This window comes from Camelina sativa, chromosome 17 (assembly GCF_000633955.1).
Source record: "Camelina sativa cultivar DH55 chromosome 17, Cs, whole genome shotgun sequence".
Taxonomy (NCBI): domain Eukaryota; kingdom Viridiplantae; phylum Streptophyta; class Magnoliopsida; order Brassicales; family Brassicaceae; genus Camelina; species Camelina sativa.
In genome coordinates this window covers 7,097,166-7,121,690 of record NC_025701.1, presented here as the reverse complement: position 1 = coordinate 7,121,690, position 24,525 = coordinate 7,097,166, and the positions used below count along the sequence as shown (strand labels likewise).

General features: G+C 36.5%; 10 protein-coding genes across 13 annotated transcripts; 5 read left to right on the top strand and 5 right to left on the bottom strand.

Moving 5' to 3' along the window:
* On the top strand, window positions 121–786 carry LOC104755858 (late embryogenesis abundant protein 1-like). Its single transcript, XM_010478326.2, has 3 exons — window positions 121–183; window positions 301–354; window positions 443–786. The coding sequence occupies exons 1-3, from the start codon at window positions 121–123 to the stop codon at window positions 614–616; spliced, it is 291 nt and encodes a 96-aa protein (XP_010476628.1). The 3' UTR covers window positions 617–786.
* On the bottom strand, window positions 719–3,806 carry LOC104755859 (probable amino-acid racemase). The gene is made up of 4 exons (XM_010478329.2): window positions 3,288–3,806; window positions 2,086–3,028; window positions 1,272–2,002; window positions 719–1,140 (listed from the first exon to the last, which is right to left on the bottom strand). The coding sequence occupies exons 3-4, from the start codon at window positions 1,986–1,988 to the stop codon at window positions 865–867; spliced, it is 993 nt and encodes a 330-aa protein (XP_010476631.1). The 5' UTR covers window positions 1,989–2,002; window positions 2,086–3,028; window positions 3,288–3,806; the 3' UTR covers window positions 719–864.
* On the top strand, window positions 4,869–5,681 carry LOC104755857 (uncharacterized protein At1g15400-like). Its single transcript, XM_010478325.2, has one exon. It carries the CDS (start codon window positions 5,005–5,007, stop codon window positions 5,482–5,484), a length of 480 nt encoding a protein of 159 aa, XP_010476627.1. The 5' UTR covers window positions 4,869–5,004; the 3' UTR covers window positions 5,485–5,681.
* LOC104755856 (peptide deformylase 1A, chloroplastic/mitochondrial) lies at window positions 6,070–7,267 on the bottom strand. Its single transcript, XM_010478324.2, has 3 exons — window positions 6,838–7,267; window positions 6,669–6,758; window positions 6,070–6,565 (listed from the first exon to the last, which is right to left on the bottom strand). Exons 1-3 carry the CDS (start codon window positions 7,213–7,215, stop codon window positions 6,257–6,259), a joined length of 777 nt encoding a protein of 258 aa, XP_010476626.1. The 5' UTR covers window positions 7,216–7,267; the 3' UTR covers window positions 6,070–6,256.
* LOC104755854 lies at window positions 8,804–9,312 on the top strand. Its single transcript, XM_010478323.1, has one exon. It carries the CDS (start codon window positions 9,010–9,012, stop codon window positions 9,232–9,234), a length of 225 nt encoding a protein of 74 aa, XP_010476625.1. The 5' UTR covers window positions 8,804–9,009; the 3' UTR covers window positions 9,235–9,312.
* LOC104755853 lies at window positions 9,603–11,243 on the bottom strand. The gene is made up of 3 exons (XM_010478322.2): window positions 10,854–11,243; window positions 10,627–10,732; window positions 9,603–10,069 (listed from the first exon to the last, which is right to left on the bottom strand). The coding sequence occupies exons 1-3, from the start codon at window positions 11,006–11,008 to the stop codon at window positions 9,803–9,805; spliced, it is 528 nt and encodes a 175-aa protein (XP_010476624.1). The 5' UTR covers window positions 11,009–11,243; the 3' UTR covers window positions 9,603–9,802.
* LOC104755852 lies at window positions 13,571–15,106 on the bottom strand. Its single transcript, XM_010478321.2, has 4 exons — window positions 14,944–15,106; window positions 14,254–14,367; window positions 14,059–14,138; window positions 13,571–13,953 (listed from the first exon to the last, which is right to left on the bottom strand). Exons 1-4 carry the CDS (start codon window positions 14,994–14,996, stop codon window positions 13,757–13,759), a joined length of 444 nt encoding a protein of 147 aa, XP_010476623.1. The 5' UTR covers window positions 14,997–15,106; the 3' UTR covers window positions 13,571–13,756.
* LOC104755851 (ethylene-responsive transcription factor WIN1-like) lies at window positions 17,636–18,956 on the bottom strand. Its single transcript, XM_010478320.1, has 2 exons — window positions 18,644–18,956; window positions 17,636–18,369 (listed from the first exon to the last, which is right to left on the bottom strand). Exons 1-2 carry the CDS (start codon window positions 18,721–18,723, stop codon window positions 17,826–17,828), a joined length of 624 nt encoding a protein of 207 aa, XP_010476622.1. The 5' UTR covers window positions 18,724–18,956; the 3' UTR covers window positions 17,636–17,825.
* LOC109130169 lies at window positions 21,004–21,941 on the top strand (the record flags this gene model as incomplete). The annotated part of the gene is made up of 1 exon (XM_019239364.1): window positions 21,004–21,941. A coding segment is annotated over exon 1 (720 nt), but the record flags the coding sequence as incomplete, so codon positions are not given.
* Window positions 22,435–24,106, top strand: LOC104755850. 4 transcript variants are annotated; one of them, XM_019238784.1, is made up of 6 exons: window positions 22,436–22,620; window positions 22,739–22,863; window positions 23,151–23,400; window positions 23,498–23,588; window positions 23,675–23,744; window positions 23,822–24,106. In XM_019238784.1, exons 3-6 carry the CDS (start codon window positions 23,292–23,294, stop codon window positions 23,873–23,875), a joined length of 324 nt encoding a protein of 107 aa, XP_019094329.1. In that variant the 5' UTR covers window positions 22,436–22,620; window positions 22,739–22,863; window positions 23,151–23,291; the 3' UTR covers window positions 23,876–24,106. The 4 variants fall into 4 exon arrangements, with proteins under 4 accessions (XP_010476621.1, XP_010476620.1, XP_019094329.1 ...); XM_010478317.2 differs by having other exon boundaries at window positions 22,437–22,620; window positions 23,156–23,400; XM_010478319.1 differs by lacking the exon at window positions 22,739–22,863 and having other exon boundaries at window positions 22,435–22,620; window positions 23,156–23,400.

The following is a 24,525-nucleotide window of genomic DNA, read 5'->3' as shown; positions in this document are numbered from 1 at the left end:
ATCATAACAGCTAAAAAAGCTCTCCTTGAAAAATGGAACTCCATTAAAAATGTGACGCATTCACATAGATATGATTATAAAAGAAGAAACTGTCTGAGAGTAGAAAGAAACAAGTAAGAAATGGCGAGCAGACAGGATGAGGAATTCAGTGTGAGGGCCGGCCAAATCGTGGGCCAAGCTCATGTCAGTGTTTCTGTTCAATTTCGCTTTTACTTCTACCTTTTGTGACCGTGTTAACTTGTGTGATTATTTTACCAAAAACAAAGAAATGTAAAGTGGAGAAATGATGTTTGGTATCAGGTGAAGAGGGATGAATGCAATAACTCTTCCCAAGCTTCAAGCTTTCTCCAGCAGGTTAACTAACACATCAACTCGGCATGTTGTTTGTAATTTTTGTTTTTTTTCCTTTTTCCTTACGAAATTTGATTTGATGATTAATCAGAAAGGGGAGAAAGTGAAGAACATGGCGCAAGAAGCATCAGAGGCAGTGAAGAACAAATTGGGAATGAACAATGACAACAACAATGAATACAGGAACAAGAACCCTTTGGACAAAAAGAACCCTAACAACACAACCAGTCCAAGCATGCCTGGCCATCCTCCTTCTGACATCTAATCTTTCACAAAACTCATCTTTTTATTCCACTAATAAATGTCTGTAATAATAAGGGGATTACACAATGCATCCTAGCCAACAGGCCTAACATATGGTCAAACTTTTTTTTGGCTTTAGACATGTTCACACTTGTATTGACCAATACATATTGAGACTTTGGTAACTGTAAACACTGGTATAATGCCACCTCATCCGATCTATATTTCCTTTCACATATATATAGACACACAACACACACACAAAGTCCTTTAAGAGTATCGATTCTCTGACCAGTTAATGGCAGACCTTGCGAGTGCCTCCATTGGATCAACACACTTCTTTAGTAGAGGATCATCCCCTGGCAAGAGGTCACGCATCTCATCTGATCCGAGCATCACCACGTTTACCGCCTGCACCAGCAGTACCTGCAACGCTATCCTTAGAAGGTTCCGTGCTCCTTCCATGTCTTCCCTCTTCATAGCTTCTAAGGCCGGGATCACAGTGTGCTCCATTGTAGCCTTGTCTGGAACAACCGCCTCAAATCCCTGCTCATTTCCACAATCACAGAGTCACTTCATACGGTAGATAATACTAGCGTTATAAGAAAGTATTCACAAAGTCACTTATTAGATAAATGATAGATAAATTGCTCCAATGGACACAATAGAATACTGACATTGCTTTGGAGTTTCTCCTGGTAGAACCCTGCGGATAACGTGGCGCTAGTGGCCATCACACCTACACGCAGAGGATTCCCAGCTTGAAGGGGCTTCATTTTCGCCTCTTGCAGCTCTTTAGCGATGCATTCACCCATGTGAAGCAGAGGAACTGAACTCCCTTCACAGACCTCTTCATACCATATATGTGCAATATGACAGGGCATTACGATTAGTTTAGCTCCACAACTCTCAAGATATCTCCTCTTGTTCCTTAGATTTTCCACAATTAGCTTTGGATCCACCGGAGTACTCTCTGCTCTATGGTAAAGAGAAGGATACGAGTTTTCCTCGTATAAGAGGAGCTCCTTGTTGAGTGCAGGATCCGAGCAAAGGACAAAAGGTAACGAGCTTATACCACCTTTTGAGCTCCCATCCACGAGTTTCTTCACAAATTTAAGAGTGGAATCAGTTGAAACGCCTCCAATAATCCCCACTGTGTTGGCCTGCCTAAACAAAGAATCTGCAGAAAGACTGTTTAAACTGTTTCTCGAATCTTCACTCAGACAAAAACCTTTCTTGGGCTTGGGAAGATTATTGCTTTCGTCCATATGCAAGAGGACTGAAGACGGTGGCGTGGCAAGGATACGACTCAGTCTTACCTTACACGAAATCTGACTAGAGTAGCATACATGAGCTAAGCCATGAGATGGGTTGGTGAAAAATTGAAGATACATCACCAAGCTTCTGTCTGAAAATGTTTTCTGATAGTTAGTACTCCAGAGACACCTTTGACAAAACTACCAGAATTTTCCAACTTGTACCCGCACTAACCTGAATCTTACTTCATATCCAAATTCCAAAACATAACTTCAAAGCTCCATATCCAGCTCAGCTTCAAAAAAGGAAGCAACTTTTCAGGTTACAGAGTCGTAAGGACCTTTTCTGGCTTTCTGAAGTAAGATCCTACCATCTGTAACATCAACTCACTCTCTGCAGCTCCAAGCTGAATGGACTCAAATTCCACCTATTAACCTGAGCTCTCAAAACCAGCCAAGATCTGGCAAGCAGAAGAACCAGTATCTCTCCTGAATAAGACAGAAATAAACCTCTAGCTGTATCTAGGACCTTTATACCGAAGATTCTCTCTTAAACACCAAATCTTTCAAAGTTATTGGGCAAGATGACTTTGCCTTTGTCTTCAGATGACAGGAAAACAAAAAGGACACAGTACTAAAAGAACAGGTGGGGCATCAACATGGAAGAACAACGGCCTTAAATCAACCCAATATCTTCTATCAAAGAAACCAATCCTATGAAAACTGGACCAGTAGTAGTCGCATCAAGTTGAAGTGAGAAATCTTTGCCTCAGATAAATAATCATAATTCCTACAGGCAGTAAAGAAGATGGAAATAAACAACAATGTAAGGCGTTAAGTTCAAGAAGAGGTGTCTCAGTCTGGTTCTTTTTTCCGTTTCACTTTCCTGTGATATTTTATATATTCCCTGCAACATGTGGGTTGTCTCTGTTAGGTGGATTCCTTTGTTGTTCTTGTCAGCTACTGAATCCCACATGGTCCATCAGCTATCAAAAGGTCCAGTCGAATTTTATAATCCCTCCAATCAATGGAATCCTCCAAAAACTCAACTCGTGTATTTGTAAGAGATCTGCAACAAGTGTTGATCTTCTGATGGACACAAAAAGCAGAAACAGCTTTGGTAGTACAATTGGTGTTTCTTTTGCTCACTCGTACAATTACAAGCATACAGTCTCCCACTACAGAAACAAGTACAACCAAACCACAAAAGAAAAGAGAAATTTTTAGTGAAGTATAAAAACTTAAAGCTGGAAACACAGATTCAATTGGAACAGACACCAAAATCAGATTTTTGAAATGTATAGTGCGATATACGTATCTAGCATCTAATTACCCTACAAACAAATGTAATGCTCTAGATGTCAAGAAAATTTCTGTAGCAAAACAAAAAAAATTACACCTTTCTACATTTGTGAAACCCAGATGATGTTTTTTTACCTGAAAGGAGGGGTCTGCGAAGCTAATCATCGAAGAGACTCTGTCTCTGAAGAAACCATTGTTGTGTTCTTTTGTCCACAAGCAAAATCCAAAATCAGAAGAACATTGAAAAAACACCATTGTGTTCTTTTGTCCCACATCGGCTACTTGACTATAAAATGTACTACTTTATAAATGAAGTTCAAGCAGTTAGTGTACGTCGAGCTCAGTAACGAGTGCTTGTTACCCAAGTGGGGATAATAAGTTGGTGGAACACTGGCTCGGTCCACGGGTCGGATCTGTTGAGGCATTGTTCCGAGCTGCCCAGTCCAAGCTGTGAGTGATCTGTGTGAGTTGAGCGAAGGCCTGGCTCAGATGGTTCCTGAAGTTGGAGGGCAATGCGTGAGGCTGGTTTCACAGAGCAGCGATTACCTTCCGCTCTCAGCAGTGGACGGATCACAGCTCGACGCCACTCAAATTCACCATGGCCTGCTGGCTCGTTCCCAGCTGAACCACCAATTTTTTTTTCTTCCAATTTTTTCATACGTGGGCTTTTTGATATGGGCCTGAGAGTATATTTCAGTAACTTCCTCATTTTTTAGGCCCATATTTTTTTTTATATCGATGTAATCTTCGTCAGCTTCAACGTAACATTGCTGAGTTGTGCCAACTCGAATGGCTGGGGTTATGAGTCTGTGTGTTACGAACATTATTATAATCACTCTTTATAATATTCCGAGAAAACAGATTTGTTAAACCCACCACATGTTCGTGTTTTTATTTAGTTGATAATGAGAGAAACACAGAAGATGTTGTTATTGAATGAGAAAACTTTATAATAATATTACAGAAAGATGTTGACTTGTTTACAAAATTGGTAACCGAATTACTTTGACCCACTTTCACCTCTCTGTTTTGTTTTGTCCTAAACGAAATCTTCAATACCATATGCTCCACTTACTCACCTAATAGATTTGGTTTACCCCAAATGAGGAAAATAGTTTTCAATTAATGTGTCCTCTCCTCTGTAAGTCAATTAATTCTCCTGTTGTCCTGTTCATTTTTAACCTATTTATCTAATCTAATCCGCGCAATTTGTTGAATAAACACAATAGTTAATTGCAAGGGAAAACAAAAATTTGGTAATAAAATAACATATATGAAGTGTATGGATCTGAAAAATGGATCTAAGAGGAATCCGATTAAAAGATGCAAACAAACAAAAAAGCAAAGGATAATTTAACTCTGAACGGTTGCATCAGGTTTAAAATGTAAATCGTTAATTACGCTTTTTTTAATTCTCGATCATTGATATAAATAAATTCAAATTGGAAACATCATCATAAATATAATAAAGAGTAATACTCCCTCCGTTTCAAAATATAGGATGATGTTTTAAAGAAGTTTGTTGTTTCATAATATAGGATGTTTTCAAATTTCAATGCAACTTTTAAATTAGCTTAGTATTTTATATTATGCAGTATTGTTTCTCATTGGTTGAACTTATTAAAAGTAAAGTCTTCTTAATCTGCGTGCTTTGCTTAAAACATCCTATATTTTAATAAATAGTGGACAGACCCTACTCTAACAAAATAAAAATTGAGGACAGAAATAAAAGAAACCAAGTCTGGAACACAATGATTGATTGATTATAATCACTTCTTATAAACTCTCACTTTTTTCTAGTTTTCTTCTCCTTCTTTTAGCAAGCTCAATCAAAAGAGAGAGAGAGAGATCCATGGAGGGTCTTCAAAGATCAACAATCTCGTTCCGCCGTCAAGGATCTTCCGGTATAGTCTTTGACGATCGTCTCATCGCCGAGCTTAACAAATCTGGCGGCGGTGGCGGCGGCAGCAACGAGCAGAAAGACGAAAGTCAACGCGACGAACAACCCAAACCGTTGTCTGAAAGCTCGGACCAGGTCAAACCTGTAACCGCTTCCGGAGAGGAGAAAGACAACAACAAGCTCAAACCTATTAAAACCGGTGGAGGAGGTATAGAGAGGAGTCGATCTAACGGCGGAGGAGCTCAACGACATCACAGAACAACAGGAAGAGTATCTCCGGCTGTAGACCCTCCGTCTCCGAGAATTTCTTCATGCGGTTGTTGCTCTGCTTTTGGTAAGAATCAGCCGGGGAAGAAGAAGGTTAACAACAACCCGAGGAAAAGGCCGCCTAAACGTAGATCGAGGGAGATAGAGGTAGGCGTCAGGATTTAAATCAACAACAACTCATGAGAGTAACAAAAATACTAGTATACACTTTTGTCTTTGATCTTTCTTTTATTTGATTTTTGTATCTGCTCTGTTGTGTGTGCTCTCTGTTATAAAAACCTTTAATCTTATTTTTTTTTTTTCCGATTTGATCAAACAAACTTTGGTGTATTGTATAAATTATATCTTTCTTTCTTTGTTTATTTCGGACAATTTCCATTTCTGTTTTGTGGGATTATTCTGAAACAACTTCAAGTCCCTTCCGATGGCTCACTGAATCTGGCAGAGAAGGTACGGCGGATCGTAAACAAGATAAAGTTCGATGCTTTCCCCTTTGCTTTGTAACAGATGTATCAATCTGCTGCATTGATTGGAATTGGAATGAACGGCTCTGATTAAATTGATTGATTGATTTGATTTTAATGTTTTAGTAGCTTAATGATATATTTTTACTGGACCCGTCGAGGACGAGGGCCATTTCACCGCCGCAATCCTCGGTTTCGACCACCGTGTCTTGTCCGGATCAAGCAAGACATCACATTACCAATTATAGGAAAAAGCTGGCTTTTCATTGTACTAATATTTGCTGGCTTAAACTATAATATTTTTTCTCAATATGAAATTCTTCAATCTGTCTTACAAAACTAAACAAAGAAAAAGAACACACTTTTCCGACAAAGTTTACACCTTTGATATTATTCGAGTCCAGCTCAATTGGAGAGTTTCAGTAAAAGAATCAAAACATAAGATTACTACAACTTCCTCTTGAAGAACAATGTTATTGAGGGCCGATTTTGGGACAACCCTCAGCTAGAGGCAAGTCCAAGTTGTCGACTGTCCTAAAAGTGCGTGGTACCATCTTATCAACGTACAGATTACCATCCAAATGATCACACTCATGTTGCAAAATCCTTGCTTGCCAACCTGAAGCATTCACTTCGATCCGTTTCCCTTGACGATCGTAGCCTGTCACTACCACCTCAAGGTATCTTTCCACCGCAGCTCTGAATCCATTCACACTCAAACATCCTTCAAAGAAAAGAGCTTTCTTTTTGCTCCTCTCCTTTAGCACCGGATTCACCATCACCTAAACCAAACCCACCAAAAAAAATCAACCTTTTCTTTGTTTGTTGTAATCTCAATTGTAACAAACAAACAACTCCAAAGAGCACTCTAATACTAGTATTTACCATGAGATCAAAGGCTCGCCTTTCTTGAGCAAGAATCTCATCCTTTGGTGCATAGCTTATATACTCTTTTGTATCTTCCAATACAATAATCTGTAATGTATCACACCAATGAATAAACCAATTCAATGATTCGTCTTGAAAAAGTGGAAATTAAGTAAAAAGCAGTTACCCTTAAGGGAACACCAATTTGAGGAGCAGCGAGGCCAACTCCAGGAGCCAATCTCATGACTTTAATCATATCATCAATTATCTTCTGAATACGCTCTGACCCGATTTCTTCCGGGTTAACTTCTCGGGCTTTCTCGTGCAGAACCGGGTCTCCAGCTGCCACTATCTCCGGTAATTCCATTTTCTTCTTCTTCTCCCCCAGACCCAATAACCAACCGGCTTTTGTCGACAGGGATGAGGAAGATGAAGGCAGATTGTACAGCTTACGGTTCAGCAAGTATGAGGAACCGGGTTTCGTGACGGGGAACCGGATCGAGCGACATGTCACGGCGGCGGAAACCGGAAGTAGACGAAGTGATACTCTGAAAAGGGTTTCCATGGTGGCCGTCGCTTGGTCTCGGTGGAGAGTGAGAGTATACCATCATCGGTCATTTCTTTGGAAATATGTGTCTTTGGGCCTATTACCGCTCTTTCGGCCCATTATTGTAGCAGCCCAATTGCATAGCTTAATATATTCTTTTAAGTTTCTAATTGGGTCAACTTTTATGGAGCAATCACTTTGTTTCTTGGGTTCGAGTTTTTTTTAAATGTAGTAAGCTAGGTGCAATATTTATATCTGAATCCTTGTACTAATCTGTTTAATTTGGCTTTGCATTTATAGAAACAAGTAACATAATTGTGTTTCAGTTTCAGTTTTGTGTTATTATATCTGAATCCTTGTACTAACTTCAATGTCTGCCAAGTTAGTAGTACTCAACTCAAACCCTGTAATAAAATATGATCATTTAAAATTTTGATGAGTTTCAAAAATATAGGTTGTATGTATATAATAAATATATTTATATACTATTATCTATTTGTATGATGTGGCTATCATTTGCATATTAATATTATCTTGTTCTATATTATATCTACAGCACTACTATTGTTAAGTTATAATATTCCGTTAATTAGTTTTATTTATGCATTACGCACCAAAACATTCTTACTCGTGTGATTATATATATATGCGTTAGTGATGTTTTTTTTTTTTGGTTTAATGCGTTAGTGATGTTATACAGAGCAATCCACCACAGGCCAACTACGTACGTAATTTAAAATATATATAAAAAAAAAATTGTAATAGATAAATGGCACCAAATAACATCCTAAACGAGTGACTCAAATCCAAATATTTAATTTCAAATGTGTAAAAGTAATGAATTGATATTGGGATTATAGGCAGTAACGGTTCATGATCTCAACCACGTACGTTGGCTTTGAAGTTTAAACCAATATTGCATTATATTTATATCCGGTATATCCGTATGTCTATAGTATGATTCAACGAATCTGCCTAAAATTCATAAGTTTGGTTAGGAGTTAGGTACTTAAGTTAGCTTACGCCACATGATCTCCGTTGGCTTAGTATTTTTTTTGTTCTTCTTGGCAAAAAAGAAGCGGTACGGGTTACCGGAGCGGCGACAATGGGATGAGTGGGCGGTAAGGTAACAGTTAAATCTCCCATGCTAGCTTAAGCCGTAATTCGTGCGGTACTAAAAGAAAAAAACAACAAAGTCAAATTTATTTTGTTAAATTATCAAATTTTATATATAGCATTTTGGAATCTTGCTTCCTTGTTTCTCCAGATTAACAAAGTCAAATTCAATATGTAGTTAGGCAACCTCTTTTACATTTATTTAATTTTAAGCAAGTTCTTAGATTCGATGATGTATTATTATTTCTAACAATTAAATTTATATTAATGAATGCCAATGTATATATATTTTTCTTAAATTACCACTTTAAAACAATAAGTCGAGACTGTAAAACCAAGTAATTTTAATCTTTGTGCGTGTAAATTTAATAGCAAAAGTATTAGTGCCTCCATGCATATGCTTATAATTTTTGCAGAGTATACAATATACAAGTCAATAGAATTAAAGTAGAGGCGGTGCTTCCTCTGGCTCTGAGTCGCGTATATAACTTGAGATTCAAGATTCCATTATTCCTTCAACATTCAAATATGGTTTCCGTAAAATGAAAAAGTCTTCTCGATGGTTTCCTTCAAATCTTATTATTTTTTTAAATTTAAAATCCCCTATAAATACATAGGTCTCGATCGGATCATCTCCAACATCTAACAATTCACCTAGGAAACACAAGCACTCTTATACACACATACATATCCACCATGAACAACAACAACAAGAACAACATGAAGATGATGAGTTCCGCGAAAGAGAGTGGCAACAGTACCACTAACATTGTTATAACAGAGACGAGGAATAAGAAGGTGGAGAGGAAGGCATCAATGGACGTGGACAAGTGCGCCGAAGCTTTCATCTCAAAGTTTAGAAATCAGCTTCTTCTCCAGCGTCTCGAATCCATCGAAAACATGCTCTCCCGAGGCCCTTAACACCATTTATCAATAGTCAATATATACACACATGTATTCTTTATGTATTACTTCTATTTATTTATTTTCTTTTCTTTTCTATACACTGTTATAAATCATGGGATTCCAACGTATGGACGATTGATTTATGGCTATAGATCGTTTTTTTAGACCTTCTTTCTTTTTTCTTTTATACTATGTGGGATACTTTTTTCTTTGGGGTAAAAATCTCTGGTCTCCTTTTTATTATTACAATATAATAAATGTAAGGTGCCTTGGAAATATATCAATTTTTTTTTGCGAGTTTGTCTATCTAGAGGAATTTTCTGATTCGAGCCAAACATGTTTTGCGGATACTTCTATAGGAACTAGCTTGGAAAGGCTCTAGATAAAGCATTTTCTTGGTTGCATTGCACAAAACCATATATAAGCATTATTGCCCTTGGTTATATTATTTAGCATGTGGAGCAAATTGAATGGTCATTTCCTCGAAGGGAATCACATTCGCTGATTCACATCGGTCTCTTATTGATTACACTCAAATCAAGCACACTATTAATACACACACACAAACACAACAGAGATGCGCCTAAGGATGGACCACTTGGTGGATATGAGTCTGCTGCGGTTGTGGCTGCACCATCTGGTGGAGTTTGACTCTTGAGCAAGACCGAGCCATTCCTTCTACAAGGGGAACTACGGGGAGGCTGTCACAGTTACAGATCTCGATCATGAAGCCATCAGGGTCGTGGAAGAAGAGCTGGTCCACTTGGATCCCTCCTTCTTCTACTAGCGCCCTCACATACTCGATCTCCATTTCCTCCAGCTTCTTCTCCACTGCTCCCATACTCTCACACTGCATTTCCACAGTTCACAACTCATATTTTTCAGACTAAAGTTCCTCTAATAATCAATACATATATACCAAAACAGAGTAAATACTATATTTTGGGATCAACCTCCTATGGTTAGTTGCCTAATCCTTTAGTAACATTTCTAAATGAAAGAAAAGGATGCACTGATTCTATAACATCATGCAAGTGGTTTAATTTCAATAATCGGAACAATGAATACGTCCACCTCACAAAACTCTACGTCTTGATTAAAGCCCCACCTTCTAATGTCCTTTTTTTTTTCTCGGCCTCTCTTGTCTCACAAATTCATTTTTTCTTTCATTGATAGTTATCATAAATCACATCAAACTCTACCTTTCAGCGTTTAGTTAGGAGCTTAACAGCTCTGTATTTAGCCACTTTGGATTTTCTTTCATGACAAACAAACAATATCTGAAACTGTGTTTTGCACAAAAGATACATAAATCTAGACATCTAAATACAGAGCTTGTATAACTTATGTTTAAGAGTTTTAAAATCACACAAAAGAGGGACTAAATCGAGAATGACAAAAAATAACCTGGAAAGAAATGTGATTATCCTTGGGATTAATGGCAGTTTTCTTAGGAAGTTTCTCTGGTTCTGGAGACCGCAGGAGGTGTATTCCAATTCCATGACCAAACAACCTAAACCCAAAAAGGAAACACAAACATTTAATTAAAACCAACCCATTTGGTTGTAAAGTCCCTTAAATTTAAATATATATATATATAAAAAATGGATAAACTAAGAGAGAGGGTACGGTACCAAGCTCCTTCAAAATTTAAGGATTCAGGTCTTCTAATCGGGATGAACCCTAACACCTTGTGGTAAAAGCTCATAGATTCATCGACGGATCGGCACAAGAGAGAGACGTGGTTCAGTGACGTGAGATGCAATGGGTTTCCTGCGTTTTCCTTCATTTTCCCAAGAAAAAAAATTCCTAAGATAGGGAGAGAATATATATAAAAGAAAAACACGACGCCGCCTCTGATCAAACAATCCAAACACAAAGGTGTCGACGTTAATACGAGCTAGCGAGAATGATTGAAAAGACGATTGAAGAATTACATATACATGTATTTAATATATATAGTTGTGCATGTGTAGAAGCAAGGCCAATGGGATAACCACGGAACTTATCCGATGATCAAAACACACTTGGCCAATGATGGTTATTTATAGAAGGCGTCAAAGCAATTAGTTATTTTTATTGATTTTGAGTAATTCATTAATCTTAATATGCATACTATGTGTATATATATTAATAGTATGAGATATATAACTTATTATAGTGGATAAGTTGAATTTCTGTTTTTTTCAAATAAATAAATATGAGATACCAAACCAACGTTGGTATTTTGTCTAGTTAAAAATGTGTAACAAAATATATGTATTGTTGTAAATTTGTAATAATTAGAGATATACATCAAACCTAAGATAGTAAAAATCTTAAAATTTCCTTAATTAAATTAATTAATTCGATAAAAAGTTTATTAAAATGAAAAATCTAAATGTATTAGTCTAGTTTTAATCATAGTTTACGACAATCACATCATATCATAATGAACGTACCAAACAAATTCGGCCTATAGAAGCTTATTTTACCGTAAGAAGGTTAGTCTTTTACAAGTTGAGTATGTGACGGGACGTTGATCGATTTAGATATGTAAACAAAATTGACAGTACGATAAAACTATAAATAGTTTAAATATTCAAATTGGTTAGAACAACAAGAAAAAAAAACGAAATGAAGATGTAGTCAATAATTGCAACTGAATTAGATCGAAGGAGGTTTAATCTTATCTACTAGTACGTACGTAAATAAATAGGTAAATCACTACGTAAAAGGAATATGACTAGAAGATGATTACGTAGGGGATGAACGACGACGACAACTGCTACCACATGACTGAAAATGATGTGATTGGTAAAGAGAAAGGTAGAAAAAAAGGGTTGTAATTAAACGGGAAGTGTCAGGATGAGTTCAACACGTAAGGACCCAAAAAACAAGCTGACTCGGACAATCACAACTCCTCGTTTTTTTTCCTTTTAACAACACCAATAATATTTATGGGACACGTCAGCATAATTATCAAACGTTTCTCTTTTTGCCGTGTCCAGTTCAAATTGGCCAGTCTCGATTACCAACTTTGTGTTTGTTTTTTTTGGCAGCCCCATGTACCAGCTGATTTCGGTTTGAGGATATTTTGGAAATTTTCTTTGGGCCAACACCAAGGGAGACGCCAATCACGCCATCACACTATATTTGGTGTCTACTGATCTCCGATGGGACAGTAAAGGACTTAAGACCATCTCCATTGTATTTCTCTATTTTTTTCTCTAAAATAGAGTAACTCAAAAATAGAGCACTGTTTTCATCCAATATATTACTCTATTTTCACCTCTATAATAGAGTTAGTGTAAAAAAATAGAGGTAAGAATAGAGTTACTCTATATATAGAGCAATCCTATTATTTTCTCTATTTTAGAGTAAAATATAGAGTAGGGTTGGAGCAAATGTTGTTCTATAATAGAGATTTGACTCTAAAATAGAGTGGGGTTGGAGATACCCTAAGGGAATGGCATAAATTTCTTTTTGATATTTTATCTTCGATATTTGGTGAAACTGTTTAAGTTTATATTTCCACGTATATTACTATTAGTTATAGATTTATAGCTTTCAAAACTAACTCTTGACCAAAGAAAAAGAAAAAAAAATTAACATTGGCACACTATAGTAATTTCATATAATGTATATTTTGAAGAGAAAAATATGATTAAAACTAGAACACCAATAAAAATTAAAGTAAAATCTTGATTGTTTTTGATGAAAGAATTTTGTTTTTTTTTTGTTGCAGTAAAACAATAAAATGAAAATATCAGGTCCCTTTGTTTATTGCTATTTTAAAAAGTTTGTCGGCCGGTCTCTTTATTTTAATTTTTAAATAGTTTCAACACATTTACATCGAGAATTTCTTTTTTGGATTTTAGGATGACTGTTACGTTTTACCTAATCTCGCATGAACTTATGATTTCATTTTATAAGTTCATCCATGCCCCATAATTCTATAATATGCTGAGATATCATTAAAATGTGTTGATATGATATTATTATATTTTCAGTGAGTGTAGATCGTCACTTACTTCAACCAAACATCCACAATAGTCACTTTTTCTTAATTTACTTTGGACAGTCACTTTTCATCTATAGCCTTTTTCTCTTGTCGAAGGGTCGATATAACCTAATTTGGGATCCAACTCAAGATTTAATAATCTTTTTTTTTAACTTTCTTTCTCTTTCACATCTTAAATTTCGATTTAAATATTGGTTTCACTAAACACTGACACACATAAAGTTTAAACATACTAGTGCATGAAAGGGGTAGGCCCATTATTCATGAAAGGGGTAGGCCCATTATTCCTGAAAAGGTTTTAATTTTGGTAGGCCCATTGCTATGTTCCCATGTAAGGAAGAACACAAATTACACACAAACCATTTCTTTAGGTCTTCAACAAAACTACAAAATGTAATAATACAACATAATGGACTGATTGAACAAGAGCAGTAGCTGAATATGTTGATAGACAGAAGTGATTTAACAAACAAACATTCTGTGGAGAAGCAGAAATGTCTTAAGAGTGAGTAAAGGAAGAATGGTTGGACAAAATCAAACCTCAGAAGGAGGTTTCAATCTAATGAGTCGCTTGATCCTGTCTTTGTCAGTGTTCTCGAGAAGTCCGTTCCAAACGATTTCATCAAGACACAAACAAATCCTTCCATATTTATCCAGAAACACTCGCTCTGTTGGGGGCTTTCCGCATACGTCTTTCACAGCCGCTGTTATGATATATATGGTTTCTGCCACTGCACCACACAACAAAAGAAAAGAAAAAAGCAGCACAGATATAAAAACTCAGAGTGAAGCAGAGATCAGTTGGTTAACAAAAGAGGAGAAAAAGGTAGGCTTACAAGCAAGTTCATCGTACTCGTCTTTGCCAACAAGGAAGATGCTAACATCTCCAAGCATTGTGTACACTATATAAACAGACCTGTACAAAAAAAGAATGACTCAAGATTACTCCCAAATGCTGTTCGCTTGGTTTAGTAATTAGCTACAAAGTGCCACAGGGAGAGAGTCTAGAGGTAGTGGTTTGAAAGTGTTACTTGTGGCAAGCGACAAGAAGCTCTTCGTTTTTAACGCCTTTGAGATTATCTGCTCCCAACTTAACCAAGAAAGTTCGCCAGTGCAGCCGTTCCTCAGCTGGTACTCCATTGAACCTAGAAGAAGATTTAAAACGCTTCTGACGATTTGCTACTAACTAGTAACTTACTATACAAAAAAGTCAAATGTGTTGGTGTTTATAAATGAACATAGATTTGAGCTCTACTTGTTGCAAGCCAAAGTCCACAAATGTTTGTTTTTTCAGATAAGAGAACACAATTGACATAGTTATAGAGCATCAACAACTTCTATCACTGAATACAGAGTTAGGATGATAGAAACATATCAAAATGCATCACCAAACATGAAAGAAACTCACATTCTCTTCCAAAATTCATATGTTGCTTTTGAGATACATCCAATTCTACTGTGTACAGAGACGAATTGAAATCTAATTTTCAACCATATAAAGCATGAAGTTAATTCGAAATCCCTAAATCTGACAAACTATGTCAAAAACCCCGATGGGATACCAGATCCACAAAGAACATCAATGCTCGATTCGGTTCGTTAATTAGAGATCAGCCAAACAAAGCCAATCATATTTCCGATCAAATTGACAAGCTGCGGAAATTGATGATAAGATTTGGGAGGGAAAGAGAAATTGGGTGGGATCTGAAGAGCGAACAAACCTTTCGATCAAAACGTTCCCAACGGAGTTCGCGAACAACACTGCTAGGATCATGATCTTCCCCTCTCTCAATGCTTTCTTCCTTCGATTTCTTCTTTTTTTAGCTCCTTTCGATTTCTAACTCTATACTTCTCTTCTTCTTCTCTACCTCAGACATTCTCGTGAATTACTCAATTAAAACGACAAAGGGACCTTTTCGTAATTATATATTCGAACCTTCTCTTTCAGAGTATGGGTTCCTCGCTTATTGACAATAAAAAATCCTCCGGGCCTCTCATTATTGGGTCTGAACTGAAATAGCCAAATCTGTTAAATGAATAATTGTACCCATTGTCTTCTCTTGTTAATTTTTGTTTTTTTCTCCCCCGCCCTTTAGTAAGATGGTATAAAATGTTAGTAAAAAAAAGACTAGGTGGATGTATGTATATAGATTTACTACTTGATAAGTTAGTTATGTTATTATTATGGGGGAAGAGAAGATGTTGATAGTTGAAAAAAAGAAGAGGTCAACATCAATGTCGAGAATAAGGAAATGTGTCATTGTTTCAATAAAATCTATCAAGAGAAAGTAGAGACCACCTTTTTCATTCTTGTTATCTTCATTATTTCGTTTTCTTCCTCTTTTTTTTCCACTACTTGCATGTTATACTACTACCATCTTTCTTTGTAAATAAGTTGGCTTTTTAAAAAAGTAATAGAAAACAAAAGTTGTATTGTTATATACAGTAGTTGTGAATGGTTAACAGTGAAATAGGACAAGTCATAAAGGATGAGCACAAACAAGTACAAACAAGCTACTGTGGAAGTGAAAGTTGAACCTCTTCCTTAACCTAATTCGTTTTGCCTTCACACCCTTCGATTGTACTCTTTCAAAACCTCAAGAATCCTTAACTTTATTCATTCTTCGTTGTTAACAATTCAACCTCTCCCATTTCCTTTTCCTAATGTGTGATGATGATGATGTAGTATTAGTTTAATTAAGTTCCTCGCTATTTCTGTATATATATTCATTGATGTCACGTTTGTGTTACAACACTTTTGGATTTTCTTTATTTATTTGCATATGTTTAATCGTACAAATTTTTCGTGGACAAATATATCAAATGGTTGATTTTGGGAGGTTTAAGGAGGATTCAATCATCGTCGTTGATGCAAAACGTCACAATTAGACGTTGATATTATTTCACATGGTAATACATGATGCATGGTGTGCGAGTGCGATTGATGATTTTTATTCAAATACAGAATTAGAAATGAAAGATACGTCCATGATCAATAAAATCCTTTGGTTTTTTATATTAATGCACCTTCCCCTCTCGGTTAGACAAAGTACGTTTTGTAGAGGACTAGGGTAGTCTTTTTTTTTTCGTTTGTCTAACTAAGCATCTGCTTTTCAAACTCTTGATATATATGGATCTTCTCTGTATAACAGAATTATTAACTACAGTTCGTAACATTACAATTAGCCGTGTCGTATTCAGAATTCATTTAATTGGTGGTCTATTGATCTTCAATCCTCGATCGGTATTATTCCGAGTATACGTACCCCATAATGAAGGTTTAATAACTTTGAAATAAACAAAGATGCATTTAGTCATTTAGAGTTGCATCTCTATTATTATACTGGCTATAATACTTAAAAGTTTCCTTGAAGCTTAATTAATTACGGCAAAATGCAAGATTCTGTTGCGAAGATTCCTGGGAATGCATTGTGTAAATTGTATTCAATAATGTTGTTGTAGACCATGTAGTCTAGTATATAGTCTCATCATGCGTGCAAAGTAAAATTTAAAACAGTCTCAATCAAAAGAACAAATTTTGAATGCATGTGTTTTGTGGGGATACACGATATATTACAAACCTAATTTCAACAACAATTTAATTTCCCTGGTTTATTAGTTTATTTAAAAACAAAGAAGGAGGATTTATATACTCCTTCTGTTTCACAAAAAGTGTCATTCTGGGAATTTTTCTTTGTTTCACAAAGACTGTCACTTTGTATTTCCAAATCTTTTAATTAAATTTAAATGCTAAATTATTCATTAAATAGGGCATATATATATAATTCAAGTTTTTCTTAAGTTGTGTGTAATTAGTCAAAATGACGCTTTTGTAAAACAGAGGGAGTATAACACATCAATCAAGACTATAATTAGATGTAATTTGTTTCACATACATACTTAATAAAGTTTTGACCCCGAAAAAAAAAACGAACTTAATTAATTAGTAGAGACTAGAGAGTGATGCAGCGAAAATATTAGGTAACTTCCAAATATTTGATTATTTATATTTAATCATCATATATTAACTTAGTATATCTAAAGAATGACTTACATAAGAGAATTATGATTTGGTTGATGAAAAACAAAAGTTGTTTTTCCTATTTTCTTCCTAACCCAAATTCAGTTCAACGATTCAACGTTCTTTAGATAAGTACTTTTTTGGGTATCCGAATAATTAAACGAAACTGTAGCTGTGTATTAATGATCTCATTACATTATAAATTGTATTGTTTCCCCTTTGACTAGTCTCATTTAATCAGGAGACAAAGTCGCCCTCATTAGAAGCTTTGCTATAATTTCACGTCCTAGGCTTATCGTGTAGTACTTATGTAACATTATATTATTTTGTTATTATTATGCGAGTGCAATAATAAGCCTAATAGAGAATACAAAAAGAAATAAAAGGTCACCTCTGGATTTTAGTTACAAATACTAATACTTTATTTGATACAAATGTGGAAATATGAGAAACAATTTAGCTAAACACATTTGAATATAAAAACGTACGATATATAAAAATAATAAAATATACGGTATATAAGTTGATTATTATGGTTGTAAACCAGAAATAAAAACAGGTGCATATGCAAGCAAATCATATTTAGTTTGTATTGAGAAGCTCCTCTATCATTTGCAAAGCAACCTTCTCCTCATCATCCAACCCTTCTTCTCCTCCCCGGCCAACCTCAACCTCAACCTCAGTGGTCGTCGGACCAAGATCTTCTTGAGGAACTTTACTAGTAGTCTCTTGGGAGGAGGAGCTCGCGGGACCGAGCTCGACAGTCATGACCCAGCTAGAGTCGGACTTGGAACCGGCTCGTTTCTGCCAGACTCCGATGTGGGAGCTGGCAGTGTCGAGACGGAGGCAGGTGAGGGAAGGAGATGGAGATTTGCAGCATTTCCTCAGTTTGGCGCTGAGCATGGAAGAGAGCGAGGAAGATGACGACGATGAGGATGATATCGAGGACGAAGATGAAATATCTGTTTTGCCCTCGGCTGTTTCTCCGGTGTTGTTGTTGTTGTTGTTGTTTGTGAGGGGGAAGTTGGTCTTGGCGTTGCGGCCGCTCATTAAAATAGCAGCCTCGTCGTAGGCTCTTGCTGCCTCCTCCGCAGTCTCGAACGTCCCCAGCCAAATCCTCCGTTTCCTTTTTTATAATCATCATGCATGTCAAAATTTAGTAACTAATTAAGCATGGTACGATGTATATATATAGTCAAATTAAGCAATAACTTATTGATAGGTATCTAAAATTGTAGAGATGTCAAAATGGGGTTCATGTGTTAGCTAAGGAGAGGAAAGAAACTATGGGAAGCGATCATGTATATATATATATACGTATGTGGTTTATGTACTTGAAAGGATCAGAGAGGGGAAATAAATGTATAACGCAGAAAAAAGGAAAGAAAGAAGATAGGTACAATAGAGGGTGGCGAATCTCAGCGACCCAGGAACCCCAATGGCGTTGCCTGACACCTCTGAACTTCTTCGTCTGTACCATTCTTACTTACTCTGTGTTGTTTGTCAGAGAGAAAATAGGAACTTGATGATGAGTAATATATGTATGATGGATGTTTGGTAAATGGTTATAATGTTGTGTATATTTATATACATAGGTTAAATTTTGGTGGGTGAAAAGGGCTGTACTTGTTCTTACTCTTATTACATTTGACGTCCTCGCTATTCTATTATAGAGAGAGAGAATTTAGTTGGAGTTGTTGGTATAGAGTGATTGCTAGTGTGTGAAGGATATTTTAAAGTGTAAAACAATTTAATCTTCGAAGGTTGAAATCGTATATATGTAGAGAGGCACAAGTTGTACAAGTATCACATGGCCGTGTATATTGTTTTTAGCTTATACACGTACATCCTAATCAATCGTCCACATCATATAGCTACGTACGTACTACGCCTCTCTCTGTTTAATTTGATGCTTGCTTATATTTGTTTACAACTTCGTACGTACGTATAAGCCTTTTGCGTTCACAATTAACTGCAAAATTTTATATCTAAGCTGAGTGGTAATTAAGACCGAACATCAGTCCATATTAGTGTTTCATTATACAATACTACTATGTTGGTTAACAACCAACACTAATTACTAAACATTGTCCAAAATCAATCCAATCCTCTACATGTGATGATATGAACATCTCCACGATATAATGTAAATATTATACAATTTGTAAATCATATATATCGTCGATCAGCTGTTACGTTTTGATACTTGATTAAGTAAGTGGGAGTCAATCTACAGTAGTGAAATTTGAGAGGATTAATCAACCGTAAAATGATTGCCACTTTAAGAAAACAGGTAATAAGCGCTGGGAAAAGTGGTTGTTCACTCGCGATCAAATGTAACATAACATACACAGAAGGATAAGTTATATAAAATTAGGCAACATGTACAACAAGTTAAAGTAAAAGAAAGGACAAAAATAAAGATAAGGGTGGTCCATGAATATATATTGTGTAATTAGCAGAAGGTTTTGTCCACAACCACATATTTAGTTGGTAACCGTACCCACAGACGAAGCCCTAACTGTCGACGGATTGGGTCCAGATTAAGGCAAGTTTAGGTGTCAATCTCAAATCTATTTCCTTATAATTTTTGAGCAAACATCTTTAGCCTATAATGTATGCTTATATTTAATATAAAAGATATATAATATGGTATATACTTTTTTGTTTTCGGGCTGTTAATTAGCTAGGTGGTGGCTGGCTTATTCACAGGGTCCCCACACTTACATGAGTCCATGACCGATATTTCATAATTGTAGTCTCTTCATTAAATCTTGTTCATATTTGTGTTTGGAACTTAGCATGTGATGTTCTTTTCAATTATATATCCATGCCTTTTAATTTAATGTTTTCTGTTTACCTTTGCTATAGACTTTAGTCGCTACTTTTATAAGATTCGATGTTTGATGATGTAATACTCATGGTATATAGTAAATCTTTTTTTCTTTTTTCTTCTAGCGGTAATAAAATCTTGAATATATATGACTAATTACTGGTTCTTGTCTTCTTGATATAGCGTTTTACAGAACTCTCTCTTGAAATGTTGCGTTTTAAGAATCCTTGTTCAAGTCTTAAATCCCGACGAAAACGATTTACAAATCTTAACCAAATTATTTTTTAAAAACAAATATGGACTCCTAGTTATTTTATACAGGATGAAATTAACTTACGTATGATGATACTTTTTACTGGGACGATGGGATACCAACACAAAACTTTTGAAACACGAAAATCACGTGGTTGAATTTGAAACTCGAAAGAGGAAAAAAATTAGCAAGAGGGACACCCAAAGGTGTTTCAACCAAAAGGCAAAAGTTGCCTAACAGCGAATTTTACGGGTTTATGAATCCTCCAATTTTGGCACTCACTTCACTTGTTGCGTATATTACACGTGTTCTGATGATCTCTCTCATGTGTGAACCAATTTGGCCCGCTTGAATCAGTATGGGCCTAAACTGGGCCGTAATGATATCCACATGTTCTCTAAGTTTTTCAGCAATGGCGCGAAGGACAGACAGGTAAAGAAGGTGACCAACCCCCTTAACAGAAGTGATCTGTGTCAACCCAACCATTGAGGTCTTTCCAAATAAAATAAAAACCAAAAGCCACCAACCGTTTCCTTTTCCTGTTTTCAGCTGACAACGGTCAACCGTTTTCCTAAAATTCGAACTTGTTTGTTTTGTTTGGTGTTCTCTCTGTTCATTTTCAATTTTCTTCTCAATAAATTCGTTTTGGCTTGATTTTGATTAGTCTTGTTCAAAATCATTCTTACAGCTTTATTGGATGATTGTGATGGTGTAACATCATCTGTTCATATAAGAAAATTTTAACTGCTCTTCATATTTTATCAGCTATGGTCATGGAAATTGAATCCGTTAATCAAGCAGTCTATAACCGCAGCGACCACTGCGGGGTATGTTGAAAGGCTAACAAAAAGAAAAGTGCATTGAGATTTGAGAAAGAGCTTTATCTGAGAGTATGAGTGGTGTGAGAGGACAAATAGCTTCAAGACCTATGAGGGAGATATTTCTTACATCGTCATCTCTGTCTTTTTCTTCATTGTCTTCCTCTGTTTCATGGGATGATGCCATAGAGCTCAACTTGAAACAGTCCAAAGCATCTTCTTCTGAGGATAAGAGTCATCATCAGCAGAATGGGGAGTTTTCAAATGCTTCTTCTCAAGGCACTGAAATGTCGGGTTCCACTCATGTCAGGATGAGACCACCAGTTCCCTTGATGGATAAAGGTGTAGTAGGGAACTACGATCCTGAAAGAATCCCTCCATCGGTGTTTGGCAAGACCGGGGATGTGACTTGGAGCGAACTTTCGAATGAGTCTTTGTTTAGTCTGACATTTGATGGGTATAGAAAGTCAAACGCTCAAGCACCTCGTCAAAGCAATATAAAAGCTGAAGAGGTTTTGATGTCCCCGTCTCTGCTATCCACACCAGAGGATACAAAAGAGAAGAGATCTGAAGAGAGAGAGATAAAGAATGGAGACGAAACAAGAGTGGAGACTCAGAGTCGTATTCATCAAGAGAAGTACTACTCCTTGTCAACTCAAGATGTCCCATTGAGTTCTATCCCCAGCAACTTCTATTGCTTATATGCACCCGCCAAAAAGGATCAATATTATTCCCTTCCTGTAGGTGAGAACAAGAGAAAGAAGACAAGAAAGAGCAAGATTAAGAAGAAGAAGAAAGACAAGAAAAAGAAGAAGACCGAGGAGGAGAAGAAGAAGAATAAGTGCTGCATGTGGTCTTGGTTGTGCTCAGTGTTTTCAAAGTGCGAGTGTGACTTGTCGTCCTGCTACAAATGGAGAAAGTGTTGTTGCTGTTGACACCTAAACGATTATACATCATCTCTAATGCTCAAATGTATTCTTACAAAACGGTTTTCTTCTATGCTTGATATATAGATTTGTTCCAGAGTCTTTTATTCATTATCGACTTATTACATTTTAACGAATACAAGCTGTAACTGGAAATTCCGAAATTATGATGAGAGTGGGGTCGAGTAGTATAAGAAAATTGGACAAGGCATGGAAGAAGATGCACAATTATTTTGACTTTTAATTATGTATTAGCTCATACCAAACACATACATTATTACTTTTGAGATTGTTGGAATATATGTAAGATTACAAGAATAGCCTCAGTAGCAGGGGATCCGTATAACGGCTGGAGGGATGAATTAATATTAACTTGTCTGGGGTCTTCCAAAGAGCAATCATCATTTCAAAGCGAAAGGGAAAAGGGAAAACGTAAAGAGGGCAGAGCCCTTCTTCTTCTTCTTCCTCAAGAAGGAGATTCTTTTCGATGCCCAGTTTGATAAAGGAAGCGACTTTATTATTCTAACCAACGAGATTTATCAATCAGGTAAGCAAAACTATATGATTCGAAGATTCTTGCTTTGTTTATTATATTAAAACATGTTTTGTTCGGTGTGTTGATTGGCTCTTCTTTTGGCTTTTTTTTTTTTAAAAAAAATTTCTAGGGTTGGTTGGTTTAATTGGTGTGCTAATTTGACAAGGATCATTGATTACCCTCTCTGAAAATCTCGAGCTTTCCAGATCTATCGGAGCTCCTGGATTTATAATTCCCTTTCTGCAAATCGATGGGGTGCGATTCTTTCTTTCGATTTTATTTTTAATATTTTTAATGATTCATTTGTTAGATTCTGTTTGATTGGTTTTGTTCCTTCGTTATATGTTGTGTTCTTGTCCTGATGGATATATGATAGATAAAACCCTTAAGTATTGTTGCTGGGAAGAAGTAAGGTTGTTTTGCTTATGCAGAAGTATTGATTTTGAAATATTGATTTGAAACTACCATAGCTAGCAACTAGGATGGGTATAAGGATGTGTGTTTGTTTGGGCAATGATCAGAAGTTTATGGTTTTGTAACAGAGCAGTGGCTGCGTGGCTTGCTACAGAGAACACAGATCAACTGCCGCCTCCACTCTGAAGGATCCACCTTCCAATCCCATAGCTCGACCTATTAAGAAACCTAGTGTCTCCGAAGATTTTTGGTCAACTAGCACTGTTGATATGGACAACATCACCTTCCCTTCTCAGGGGAGCTTATCTTCCAACCAGACTTTTGATTCTCACTCTGGTGCCAGGAACACTAATGCTCCTCCTGAATTTGTAAATCAAGGTACTTTCTTCTTTGCTTATTGTGGATTTGCGTTATGGTCTAGTCGCTAGTGCTCTGTGGTGGTAATATATATGAAGTGGGTATGTGTGTTTTGCAGGTCTTCTTCTTTGGAATCAGACACGTGAGCGTTGGGTGGGCAAAGATAAACCCACCAACCCACGGGATCGTAATCACGGAGCTAAGTTAAAGTGAGTTGGCTCCTTTACACACTATTGTTGTTTTCCTCAAAAGCTAAGGCTAAGTCTGAAAAGGTTATAATGTTTATCATTTGCAGTTGGAACGCAGCATCATATGATAACTTGCTTGGGAGCAACAAGTTATTTCCCCAACCCATTCCTCTCACCGTAAGTAATCCAATTCCAGAATACAACAAGTTGGGGGGAAAGGTCAGTCAGTTTAATTATGTTGCTGCTGTGAACAGGAAATGGTGGATTTTCTAGTGGACATATGGGAACAAGAAGGTTTATATGACTGATGAACAAGACTTGGAGAAGACATACATACATACTGGACTGGTTCGGGCATTTCCGATTTTTTTTTTTCTTTTCGGTTTTGTTTTACGGCTCTGAAAGCCCCTTGTTGTATTATCTTTCATTCGGAATTGGATCAAGAACACTGGGAATGTGGCTCATACGCTTTCACCTAAATGTGAAAATATCCCTTGTTGTACCATCATCTTTTAAGACCAATATCTCGGTTTTACCAATTGGTCTCAATCTGGGACAATGTCTCAATCTGCAGTCCCACTTACACATTGATCCTACCTTCCAGTGTTTACTTTTTTTTTTTTTGCCTACAAAAGACTGACTACTGTGTATATGACCAAAAAAGGGTTCGGAATAGTAATTGGGCCGTTAAACATGGGCTTTTATTATGTAGAGTAGGAGACTGGGGGGAATAAAACAGAAGAAGCATATTCGCCGTAAAAACAGCGGTCACGTACCGGACCTCAACCCCACTTTCCATTCTACTTTATTAAGCGGGAAACAGATGCTTCCTTATCCATCGATGAAAGCGTCGGCTACACAGGACACGTGTTGAGCTCAAAGAGGTCTGTCACTAAACTATCACGTCGTCCCAGTGTAAATCTATCATTCTCGCTCTCGTGGGTTACGTGGATACAGA

Bases quoted from the DNA above. Each gene is read 5' to 3' on its own strand.
- LOC104755858 (XM_010478326.2), top strand. From the start codon at position 121: ATGGCGAGCAGACAGGATGAGGAATTCAGTGTGAGGGCCGGCCAAATC. The intron at 184-300 runs GTCAGTGTTTCT...GTTTGGTATCAG, and splicing joins AAATCGTGGGCCAAGCTCAT to GTGAAGAGGGATGAATGCAA. The intron at 355-442 runs GTTAACTAACAC...ATGATTAATCAG, and splicing joins CTTCAAGCTTTCTCCAGCAG to AAAGGGGAGAAAGTGAAGAA.
- LOC104755856 (XM_010478324.2), bottom strand. From the start codon at position 7,215: ATGGAAACCCTTTTCAGAGTATCACTTCGTCTACTTCCGGTTTCCGCC. The intron at 6,759-6,837 runs GTAACTGCTTTT...GATACATTACAG, and splicing joins AAATTGGTGTTCCCTTAAGG to ATTATTGTATTGGAAGATAC. The intron at 6,566-6,668 runs GTAAATACTAGT...GGTTTGGTTTAG, and splicing joins GGCGAGCCTTTGATCTCATG to GTGATGGTGAATCCGGTGCT.
- LOC104755854 (XM_010478323.1), top strand. From the start codon at position 9,010: ATGAACAACAACAACAAGAACAACATGAAGATGATGAGTTCCGCGAAA.
- LOC104755852 (XM_010478321.2), bottom strand. From the start codon at position 14,996: ATGATCCTAGCAGTGTTGTTCGCGAACTCCGTTGGGAACGTTTTGATC. The intron at 14,368-14,943 runs GTTTGTTCGCTC...ATCTTCTTCTAG, and splicing joins GGGAACGTTTTGATCGAAAG to GTTCAATGGAGTACCAGCTG. The intron at 13,954-14,058 runs GTAAGCCTACCT...TGTGTGGTGCAG, and splicing joins CGAGTACGATGAACTTGCTT to TGGCAGAAACCATATATATC.
- LOC104755853 (XM_010478322.2), bottom strand. From the start codon at position 11,008: ATGAAGGAAAACGCAGGAAACCCATTGCATCTCACGTCACTGAACCAC. The intron at 10,733-10,853 runs GTACCGTACCCT...TTTTGGGTTTAG, and splicing joins TTAAATTTTGAAGGAGCTTG to GTTGTTTGGTCATGGAATTG. The intron at 10,070-10,626 runs GTTATTTTTTGT...GTGGAAATGCAG, and splicing joins ATAATCACATTTCTTTCCAG to TGTGAGAGTATGGGAGCAGT.
- LOC104755851 (XM_010478320.1), bottom strand. From the start codon at position 18,723: ATGGTACAGACGAAGAAGTTCAGAGGTGTCAGGCAACGCCATTGGGGT. The intron at 18,370-18,643 runs GTACCTATCTTC...ATTATAAAAAAG, and splicing joins GAGATTCGCCACCCTCTATT to GAAACGGAGGATTTGGCTGG.
- LOC104755850 (XM_010478317.2), top strand. The intron at 23,401-23,497 runs GTACTTTCTTCT...TGTGTTTTGCAG, and splicing joins TCCTGAATTTGTAAATCAAG to GTCTTCTTCTTTGGAATCAG. The intron at 23,745-23,821 runs GTAAGTAATCCA...TGCTGTGAACAG, and splicing joins CCCAACCCATTCCTCTCACC to GAAATGGTGGATTTTCTAGT.
- LOC104755859 (XM_010478329.2), bottom strand. From the start codon at position 1,988: ATGTATCTTCAATTTTTCACCAACCCATCTCATGGCTTAGCTCATGTA. The intron at 1,141-1,271 runs GTCAGTATTCTA...GGAAATGAGCAG, and splicing joins AGGAGAAACTCCAAAGCAAT to GGATTTGAGGCGGTTGTTCC.
- LOC104755857 (XM_010478325.2), top strand. From the start codon at position 5,005: ATGGAGGGTCTTCAAAGATCAACAATCTCGTTCCGCCGTCAAGGATCT.